Source organism: Pinus tabuliformis, chromosome 4_2 (assembly GCF_031772625.1).
Source record: "Pinus tabuliformis cultivar Carrire ecotype Pingquan chromosome 4_2, CPIR1, whole genome shotgun sequence".
In the NCBI taxonomy this organism is placed as follows: Eukaryota; Viridiplantae; Streptophyta; class Pinopsida; order Pinales; family Pinaceae; genus Pinus; species Pinus tabuliformis.
Window position 1 is genome coordinate 217074396 of NC_142304.1, and position 11268 is coordinate 217085663.

The 11268-nt window shown below is 40.5% G+C and overlaps 1 protein-coding gene across 1 annotated transcript in view; it reads right to left on the reverse strand.

Moving 5' to 3' along the window:
• LOC149168873 (UPF0603 protein At1g54780, chloroplastic-like) overlaps positions 1-6575 on the reverse strand; it is a 96472-nt gene extending 89897 nt beyond the window's left edge. The window contains exons 1-2 of the mRNA XM_089428462.1: positions 6055-6575; positions 5752-5944 (exon numbers count right to left, since the gene is read on the reverse strand). Of these exons, the coding sequence (XP_089284588.1) occupies positions 5752-5944; positions 6055-6504 (643 nt within the window). The 5' untranslated portion in view covers positions 6505-6575. The remainder of the gene's footprint in view (positions 1-5751; positions 5945-6054) is intronic.
• Positions 6576-11268: the final 4693 nt, after the last annotated feature.

Consider the following 11268-nt stretch of genomic DNA (forward strand, 5'->3'; position numbering starts at 1 on the left):
CAGATAATGTTTCTGTGTCCCCTACACATGAACATATTGGTGCACCATTCATATTAATTGTGCAGGCCACAGATGATAAAGATAAGTACACGGTAGCAATGATTATACAACAGGTGTACAAAGGCTCCCATGAAGAACATCCAAGGAGGAAAATACACAGAAGGGAGATGAAATTTAATCCATATTTACCTATTAAGCTCAAATGTCCTAAACTTTTTGAGGTAAAGGATCAAATTAATCCTGTTTTGCAGCTCTATGATGAAGGGGCCGAGAGCAGGAGAAACAATTTTGCTGGCCCAGCAGATGGGCAATTTTGAAATTTTAAGTTTTCAGTCTTAATGTTGTAATTGTGTTCTTTTAGCATAGACTTGGTTTGACTCCACGCCCAATGGATACTAGGCATAGTTTTTAAAGCTGGTTTTGCATGAAGGCATTGGTCTGCAGGTTCTTGAGACCTCACAGGGAGGATCTCATCCCCAGAAGGAGCCAGTGTTAGCTCTGCTATGTTCTTTGATATTTGATGGATAAAACAGGTTGGGCAGTGATGATTTTGGTTGCAAAGGAGCTCGCAGCAGTCTATTGGATCCTTCCTCCTTCATTTTCATTATGCCCTTATAATTACCGCCACCTCCATTTCCTCCTTCCTCTTAATCTTCCTCATTTTCCTTTAAACCCCGCTTAAGCCCTTTTTCCGGCTCCCGGGCGTTTTTTGTTTTAACACTGTAAAAACCGCGTAAACCCATGTTTATTTAGCTCGGGCGTTTAAAACATGAACCTGCGCCATTTTAACCCTCTGTCGCATTTGAAATCTCAGCCGTTGATCACCCCGATCTAATGGTCTCCACGTTCTCCGCCCGCACGTTAACACTCGTGCACTTTCCCTGTCATCTGACCGTCCATCGCACAATCAACGGTGGATGCTTCCCCCGATCGTGCGACCTGCGCACCCATTAACCCGCAGGGGCGGCGGTTTTCGTCGACCACGTGTTATATTTCTATTATATCGCTGCCCGTTATACGGATACCGCCTCCTCCGATAGGCGGTGCGGGGAAACCGCTTACCGCCCTTCCCGTACAACCCCCCACTCGTTAATCGTCATGTTCCTTCCGCTCCCGTCAGCCATTGGATCATGCCCACCGCGATCCAACGACCATCGTTCGCTCATCCTCGTTACCTCCCGATAACCCCTCCGATTCAATCTTTGCCGTTGATCTCTGCGATCCGACGGCTCATATTCACTCCGCCCGTTTCTTCCCGATTCCTCCTGCCAACAATCCTCGTCGTTCATCTGCTGGATCCAACGGTTGTTATCTGTCTTGTCTTTCTCCTTGTCCGCCATGAAGTCTCCATCCTCCTGACTTGTATCATGTTCCCGAAGGAAGAAGGAGGCCAGAATCTGGCTATGCGCAGTTAAGCTTCAACTACTGCATTCAACACAGAATGGCCGAAGGACAAAAAGGACCATCCTCGAGCAGTTCAAGCATTTATCATTGATGGAGCATGTTCCATATTATATTCCACCTGCTCAGAGAAGGACCGATGTACAGCAGAATATCTAGAAAGGCCGATTTTGTCCATAAAAGTAGTCAGACCATAGCAGAGCCCCATATCTAAATTGTAAATGTGGTTGTTGGCCCATTATTATCCTTCCTTGTATAGCGCAGCAGAGCAATTTTGTAAAGAAACTCTATATAAACCCAAAAAGAAGATCTGTTGAGGGTTGATGAATGTTATTTTGTTGTAAGCTTCAACTTCTAGAGACTGTAACTACTGTAATACCTGCAGCGTCTGGTCTACATTTCAGCTAATGCAAGCTTCTTTTGTTGTTAATTGCTCACTGTCCACTTCTTCTTCTTTGTTCCAGGCTGTGCCTGTTATGCATTTTTTCATGTGTTGTAGATGTTTAGCATTAGAGGGCCTGTCATCCCACCTCTGTGTTAGAATCTAGCTTGTATCATTGAATTTATATGCAGGTTTCTATTGTTTTAATGCCAGAGAGTTGTCATCCTGTCTGTGCATTAGTAAATAGATTTATAGACCTTTTAACTGGTTGCAGCCGGCCATCATAGGGTCGTGTGCATCTGCTGGTGTGGTCAGTCTTCTCCATCATCACATTTTCCTTAAACTGTGAGTAATTGGTGGTATAAAGCCTTGTAATCTGGGGGTGTTCACCCATGTCTGGGGTTAAGCATAGTAGAAGTGGTTATCTGGCTTGAATATACAGCATTTCTTTCATTCATCCACCATTTTTCCAACATTTTTGTTGAGTCTGTAATGTTCCCGAGCATCTCTGAGATACAACCTATGAGAGTTTCTTGGTGTGAAAACATTAATTGGCGCCGTTGCCGGGGAGAAGAAATTGAAGTTCAGCTTCCCTGGGAGAACAACACAGCTTCAAGCTTTGATGATAGACAATGTTTGAACACAGTTTCTAGTTGTAATCATCTATCTGGCGATTCTATTGGAGGAAGACCATCCTTTGGCGACTCCACATTGCAGTTCTGGCGCAGCTGGTGAGGTATGCTCGGAGATATCTTCAGAAATCACCAGCTGAACCAGTGCCTGATCCTGAGAAAATCATTAAGCAAAAGAAAGTATCGTAGTAAGGAGCATCAGAATCAGGTAAGCCTTGGAATTTTTATGTATCTCTGCTAGTGTAGAAATACCTTCAGAGATTCATACAGCGCCTTGTTCTTCATTTCCCTTTCGGATCTCAGTTGAAAGAAGCATCCATGCTGTCCATCGTTTTCCTCTGTTTCTATCATTCTCTTCATTGATTCATACCCCTCAGTCCACCAATATCCTTTCATACGCCCTAGTCATGGCAGGCCAACAAGCCCTCACAAAGATAGAAAGAAAAGTTGCCACTTAAACACTGAGGTAGAACATAATTCAATGCTCAAGGCTGAAGCTGATCATCTCAGTCTTGATATTTTGAAACCTGCTCAGGTGGCCTCCACTCATATTGAAAAGGCAGCTTATCAGATGACAGAGGAAGAAAATGTACAATTTTGGGACTCTTCCTTGGATGAGGATTATTCAAAGAAAAATTCAGGAGCAAATAATGTTTTTGTGTCCCCTACACATGAACATATTGGTGCACCATTCATATTAATTGTGCAGGCCACAGATGATAAAGATAAGTACACAGCAGCGATGATTATTCAGTAGGTGTACAAAGGCTCCCATGAAGAACGTCCAAGGAGGAAAATACACAGAAGGGAGATGAAATTTGATCCATATTCACCTATTAAGCTCAAATGTTCTAAACTTTTTGAGGTAAAGGATTAAATTAATCCTGTTTTGCAGCTCTATGATGAAGGGGCCAAGAGCAGGAGAAACAATTTTGTTAGCCCAGCAGATGGGCAGTTTTTGAAATTTTAAGTTTTCAGTCTTAATGTTGTAAATGTGTTCTTTTAGCATAGACTTGGTTTGACTCCATGCCCAATGGATACTAGGCATAGTTTTTAAAGCTGGTTTTGCATGAAGGCATTGGTCTGCAGGTTCTTGAAACCTCACACGGAGGATCTCATCCCCAGAAGGAGCCAGTGTTAACTCTGCTATATTCTTTGATATTTGATGGATAAAACAGGTTGGGCAGTGCTGATTTTGGTTGCAAAGGAGCTCGCAGCAGTCTATTGGATCCTTCCTCCTTCATTTTCATTATGCTCTTATAACTCCCGCCACCTCCATTTCCTCCTTCCTCTTAATCTTCCTCATTCTCCTTTAAACCCCGCTTAAGCCTTTTTTCTGGCTCCCGGGCTTTTTTTGTTTTAACACTGTAAAAACCGCGTCAACCCATGTTTATTTAGCTCGGGCATTTAAAACATGAACCCGCGCCATTTTAACCCTCTGTCGCTTTTGAAATCTCAGTCGTTGATCACTCTGATCTAACGGTCTCCACGTTCTCCGCCCGCACGTTAACACTCGTGCACTTTCCTTGTCATCTGACCATCCATCGCACGATCAACGGTGGACGCTTCCCCTGATCGCGCGACCCGCGCACCCGTTAACCCGCGGGGGCGGCGATTTTCGCCGGCCACGTGTTATATTTCTATTAGATCGCTGCCCGTTATACGGATACCGCCTCCTCCGATAGGCGGTGCGGGGAAACCACTTACCGCCCTTCCTGTACGACCCCCCGCTCATTAATCGTCATGCTCCTTCCGCTCCCGTCAGCCGTTGCATCATGCCCGTCGCGATCCAACGGCCATCATTTGCTCATCCTCGTTACCTCCCGATAACCCCTCCGATTCAATCTCCGCCGTTGATCTCTGCGATCCGATGGCTCATATTCACTCCGCCCGTTTCTTCCCGATTCCTCCCGCCAACGATCCCCGCCGTTCATCTGCTGGATCCAACGGTTGTTATCTGTCTTGTTTTGCTCCTCGTCCGCCATGAAGTCTCCATGCTCCCGACTTGTATCATGTTCCCGAAGGAAGAAGGAGGCCAGAATCCGGCTATGCGCAGTTAAGCTTCAACTACTGCATTCAACACAGAATGGCCGAAGGACAAAAAGGACCATCCTCGAGCAGTTCAAGCATTTATCAGTGATGGAGCATGTTCCATATTATATCCACCTGCTCAGAGAAGGACCGTTGTACAGCGAAATATCTAGAAAGGTCGATTTTGTCCATAAAAGCAATCAGACCATAGCAGAGCCCCATATCTAAATTGTAAATGTGGTTGTTGGCCCATTATTATCCTTCCTTGTATAGCGTAGCAGAGCAATTTTGTAAAGAAACTCTATATAAACCCAAAAAGAAGATCTGTTGAGGGTTGATGAATGTTATTTTGTTGTAAGCTTCAACTTCTGGACACTGTAACTACTATGATACCCGCAGCGTCTGGTCTGCATTTTCAGCTAATGCAAGCTTCTTTTGTTATTAATTACTCACTGTCCACTTCTTCTTCTTTGTTCCAAGTTGTGCCTGTTATGCATTTATTCATGTGTTGTAGATGTTTAGCATTAGAGGGCCTATCATCCCACCTCTGTGTTAGAATCTAGCTTGTATCATTGAATTTGTATGCAGGTTTCTGTTGTTTTAATGCCAGAGAGCTGTCATCCTGTCTGTACATTAGGAAATAGATTTACAGACCTTTTAACTGGTTGCAGCCGGCCATCACAGGGTCCTGTGCATCTGCTGGTGTGGTCAGTCTTCTCCATCATCGCATTTTCCTTAAACTATGAGTAATTGGTGGTCTAAAGCCTTGTAGTCTAGGGGTGTTCACCTATGTCTGGGGTTAAGCATAGTAGAAGCGGTTATCTGGCTTGAATATGCAGCATTTCTTTCATTCATCCATCATTTTTCCAACATTTTTGTTGAGTTTGTAATGTTCCCAAGCATCTCTAAGATACAACCTAGGAAAGTTTCTTGGTGTGATAACACAACCGATTACATAACTTGTTGAATTTGCCCTTTAAAGAAGTAAATTATTATGTCAAGGATGTTTAATTAACTTGAAAGATGAGTATTGGCAGTATCATAGAGGAAGAAGAGACGGCCTCAAGGTAAATGGCAGCTAAGCTTCATAAATCTTCTACAAATCATATATTTAAAATTTAAGCTGTCCCTTAGATCCGAGCTCTGCTGAGGAAGAAAATATAATTATTTATTTTATTCTACAAAGAAAATGAATCTCTGAATTTCAGTGCAAAGAAGACAGTGCTAAACTACTTTGTCGTGCCTGATTCCAATTCTTGAAGAACCAGGGTAGGGGAATGCTATTATTTTGAATCTTTAATTTACCAGGCAGGTTTTCTGATACGACTCCCTCGAGAATGTTGTCTCCAACAGCCTTGATAAAGGCCGGTCCGCCTGTTACGGCTCCCTCTTTTTGAGTAGTCACCAGCAGAACCACCCCTTTGTTATTTCCTTCTTCCACACTAGGATACCATCGCTCCAGCACTTGGTCCGCAAATTCGAACGCATCGGCTTTGCTCTACATGATTTGATAACAATAAGCAAACAGTGATCATGAAGAGATTCGATTTTCGCCTCATATTTCAATCAGTCCAAATGAGTAGTGTGAACAATAATTTCAATCCTTACAGTGAGTTTGCGCAGCGTGACACAGTTGATGTGATAACCTTTGCGACTCTCCAGGTCTGAGAGGAGGCGTTTAATGTCGGACTTGGTTACACGATTAACGACGCCCGCATCGTCTTCTACAAATGTTTCCGTTGGGGGACCTCCATTCAGAATGTCGAATTCGCTGGCATTAGCATTGGCTACTACTTGTGGAGGACACAAATGCAGAGCAGCTGTGAGTGCCAATGCTGTCAGTCCCTTCTGGCCAAATGTTACCCATCGTCTGTAGCTGTTCTCAGTGGCCGTGGCAGCTCTGGGGAATGCCACTACTCTCTTTCTTTCATTAATGTTTATATGTCTCTCCAGATTGCACTGGAAGAAGGGAGAGAGGGAATTTCGAGGTAGAGATGATAAATGTGAATAGCTACTGTTGCAGAGGGCCAAAGAAGAGTTGTGCGACATCAGCTCCATGGCGGTTTGGCCACGAGACGGAAACAGAGTTGCAACGAGAATAATAACGTTTTGGATAAAGGTAAGATATTGGGATTGGATTAGATTGGATTGGCTTGGCTCAGATTTCATGGAGTTTAATTTCCCAATTCTCTTTCCTCTCGTAATACTTCGAAAGTTCATCGGAGCAACATGGCGAATAACGTCAAAGTCAAGTAAATGTTTTGGAGTTGTTTATGTGCATATATATATATAAGCTTTATTTTTTAAAATGTTAATGTGCAGTAATAAGGCAGTGCCTTGTATAGGATAAATATGACAAGGTAATGGCATTTCTAATTTTTGTGCTTTGGTAAAAAGAAATGTTTACTAATATATACTTAATTGTTTTTATAAGATAAATAGTGTTTTATTATAAGATTTTAATTATACTTAATTGTTTTTATGAGATAAGGAGTGTTTTATCATAAGATTTCAAATGGGATATTGAATAGTGTAAGGAGGGCATTAGCGTAAGAGTGTGTTTATTATGAGATTTATTAGAAATTAATTAACAGAGTAATGGTTCATTCAATTTGGGCTACGGAGAAACAGTCGTCATTCCTTTTATATTATCTAGTGAAATGAAGATATACAACCTACAACAGATCCGTTGTAATTTCTTCTTCACTCTCACACAACCTTCTCTCTCTCTCTCTCGCTTAGAATAATCATACGCAGTCGCAATACAATTCCCTCATATAAACTGAAGGTTGTCTTCTAATGCAAAACACCCTAAATTAATATAAATTATACCGTCATCTCATCCGCCAAATGAACGACCCAGATTGACTACGAAATTACAATATTTTACAAGACAATTTTTCATCTATTTTTAACTTCGAGGGTGCTACCTCGAACCCCCGGCAGGGGGGCTCATTAAAAATAGTCGTCGCCCCCCGTCCCCTTACGGCGATCATACGGGTGGCATTGTTGCCCCATTTAGGAACTGGGGTCCAACAACTGAGACCTCTGAATCAAGAAGATAATCAGGCTCCACACCCAACAATCTCCCATATGGAGATTGATTATATAAACTCCTTCGTTGCTTCACTTATTGGACAATGACTCCGCTTGGACCTGATTTTTTTTCATCTTCACCATCATACTTGAAGGCCAATTGAAACTTAGCAGAATCTCAATTTCTCCCTAGTTATAACTATTGTTAACATATTTGTAGGATTTTGGCTAGTGTGTACCTTTTCCAACTTCAATTGTCTATCTTCCAACACTGACCGTATGATATGGTACTTGAGTTGTATATGTTTAGTCTTAGAATGAAGAGTTGAGTTCTTTGCAAGATGAATGACACTGGTTGTCACTGCATAATCTTCCCATCTCCTGCGTCTTGCCCAGTGCATCCATAAACCTTTGTAACCAAATCATTTCTTTACTAGCCTCTGTAGCAATAACATACTATGTTTCCGTTGTTGAAAGTGCAACATTGTTTTGCAATTTTGAAACCCAACTGACAGTTGTTCCACCTACAATAAACACATACCCTGTGGTGGTGCTCATGTTATCTCTATCACCTTCCATATCTGCATCAACATATCCCAATAGAGCAATGTTTGAACCACCAAAGCATAATGTTTGATTTGCGGTACCTCTCAAATACCTAAAAATCCGCTTCACTGCCATTCGATGCTATTTTCCTAGATTGTTCATATACTTGCTTACAACTCCCACTGCATGTGCAATATCAGGCCTTATGCAAACCATTGCATACATTAAACTTCCAATTACTGATGCATATGGAACTTTACACAAATAATCCATCTCTTCCCAGGTCTTGGGACACATCCCCTTAGTTTGAAATGGCTAGCCAAAGGTGTATTAACTGATTTTGCATTCTGCGTATTTTATCTTTCCAACACCTTTTCTATGTACTCACTCTAAGACAATGTTAATTTGCGATTTTTCCTGTCTCTAGTTATTCTCATACCAAGGATTTGTTTTGCAACACCCAAATCCTTCATTGCAAATGAATTTGTCAATTTTCTTTTGATCACATTTATTTCTTGCATATTAGACCCTACAACAAGGATGCCATCTACATACAATAGCAATATAATATATAGTTGTCATCATTTTGCTTTTTAAGATAAACACAATGGTCAGAATGACATTTAGTATAACCTTGTTCAGACATAAACCTGTCAAATTTTAGATACCACTGCCTTGGAGTCTATTTTAAGCCATACAAGCTCTTCTTCAATTTACACACTAATTTCTCCTTCCCTTTGACCTCATACCCTTGTGGTTGCCGCATATATATTTCTTCTTCCAAATCCCCATGGAGAAAAGTTGTTCTTACATCTAACTGCTCAAGATTCAAATCTTATGCCTCCATTAAACTTAAAATAGTTATGATTGAAGTCACTTTAACAACACGAAAAAATTTTCATCAAAGTCTATACCTTTCTTTTGTGCAAACCCCTTCACCGTAAGTTTAACTTTATACCTTTGTTTTCCTCCATATTCTTCCTTCAACCTGTAAACCCATTTATTCTGCAATGTTGTTTTACCTGCATGTAACTTGACTAAGACCCAAGTCTGGTTATGCATCAAGGAGTCCACCTCTTCTTCCATGGCTTGCTCCCACTTCTTCTTAGTTTTTACTTGCATTGCTTCTTCATATCTTTCTGGTTCACTAGAATCAGTCAACAATACATAATATTATGAAGGAGAGTAACGTTCAAGGGTTCTACTCATCCTAGTAGATCTTCTAACACCACTTTCAAGTGTTTGAGGTGTTTGTTGTTGTTGTTGTTGTGGCTATTGATGATTATAATTTTCAGACACCTTTACTTTTTTTGTGGTCTCATTGAGCACTGTGTGTTCTTTGTTTTTTTCCCTGTTTCTTTTCCTACATCTGATCCTTATACAAGACTTTTTCATTGAATATAATATCTCCATTCCTAATGATTTTGTGATTTTCATAGTCATATAAGCGATAACCAAAATTATTAACACCATATCCAATAAAGGTGCATTTCTTTGATTTTTCCTCAAGCTTTGTTTTATTTTCTTTATTAATGTGGACAAAGACTTCACAACCGAAAGCCTTTAAAAATGAATAGTTTACCTTTATACATGTCCATGCCTCCTCTGGAATACCACCAACCAAGGAATTTGAAGGCCCTCTGTTTATTAGATAAACAAAAGTATCTACAACATCTGCCCAAAATTGTAAGAGCAATCCTGCATGAAAACTCATGCACCTTGCACGCTTCATGGTTGTCATGTTCATCCTTTTTGACACACCATTTTCCTATGGTGGTCCTGGAACTGTATTCTCTCTGTGAATTTCATGCTCTGAATAGTAGTTATAAAAGTATTTGTTGTAGTATTCACCTCCATTGTATGATCTGAGACACTTCAATTTATTTCCTGTCTCATTCTCAACCAAAGCTTTCCATTTCTTGAAAGTATCAAATAGATCATATTTATTTTGAATACAATAAATCCAGTTTTTCCTAATTGCATCATCAATAAAAGTAACATAATAGCGAGAGCCACCGAGAGATGATACCTGAGCAGGTCTCCATACATTTGTATGCATAAGCTCTAATTTTTCACTCTTTTTTTTTTTCCCAACTCTGATAAATCTGACTCTTCTGCTTTCCATAAACACAATTTTCACATAAATCCAAATCAACATGCTTCAAACCTGGCAACAAATTTCTTGAGTGAAGAATTTGCATCCCCTTCTCACCCAAGTGCCTGAGCCTATAATGCCACAATGTCATATTTTTTCTTATGGAAGTTAATGCATTAACATAATTAAAAATACCATTACATAAATACAATGTGCCAACATTTTCTCCTTTTGTTATTACCAAGGCTCCTTTAGTGACCTTTCGGGTTTTGTCTATGAATGTAGTTACACAACCTTCACCACCTAACTGCCACGTTGAAATTAGATTTTTCTTGAGTTCAGGAACACGTCTTACCTCCTTCAATAGCCATTGGTTTCCATTTTGTTGTTTTATAAAAACCTTACCCATTCCAATGATTTTACAAGGCTTATCATCACCTGGACGAACCTGTCTAAAATATCCTTGAACATAATCACGAAAATGTTTCCTATCAGGTGTGGCATGGAACAAGGCCCCTGAATCTACCACCCAGGAATCAATAATATTCTCTAATGAAAGAATCAAAACATCTTGTAACACATCATCGGTCACATTCACTTCATGATTGTTCTCTTGTTGTCCATCTCCTTTTTTTCCCTTCCGAGATTTGCAGTCTTTCTTCAGGTGTCCTTTCTTCTCACATTTCCAACACATTATCCCTAATCTGGATTTGGATCTGTCTTTTCTTGACTTAATGTGAATTTCTAGGCTCCTTCCTCTTTCCATTTTTCTTCCCCTAGCCTTTGCAATCAAAGCACTACCTGATGTCTCACTGAAGCTTTTCCGTTGCATTTTCTCACTAAGGATGGCACCAATAATACCATCAAACTTAAATAATAGATCCAAAGATAGAGTTACTAATAGCCATAACTAAGCCATTCCAACTTTCTAGCAATCAACACAAAAATAACAGAGCCCTAATTTCATCATCAAAATTTACCCCTACATAACTTAACTGACTGGTAACCGTGTTAAATTCATTTAAATGATCAACAACAGATCCACCTTCTGACATCTTTATATTAAATAGACGCTTTATGAGATCGAGGGTTTTCATAGATTTTGGCCAATGTCATCATTAAGCCTGCTGTTGTCGTTTCCTTTG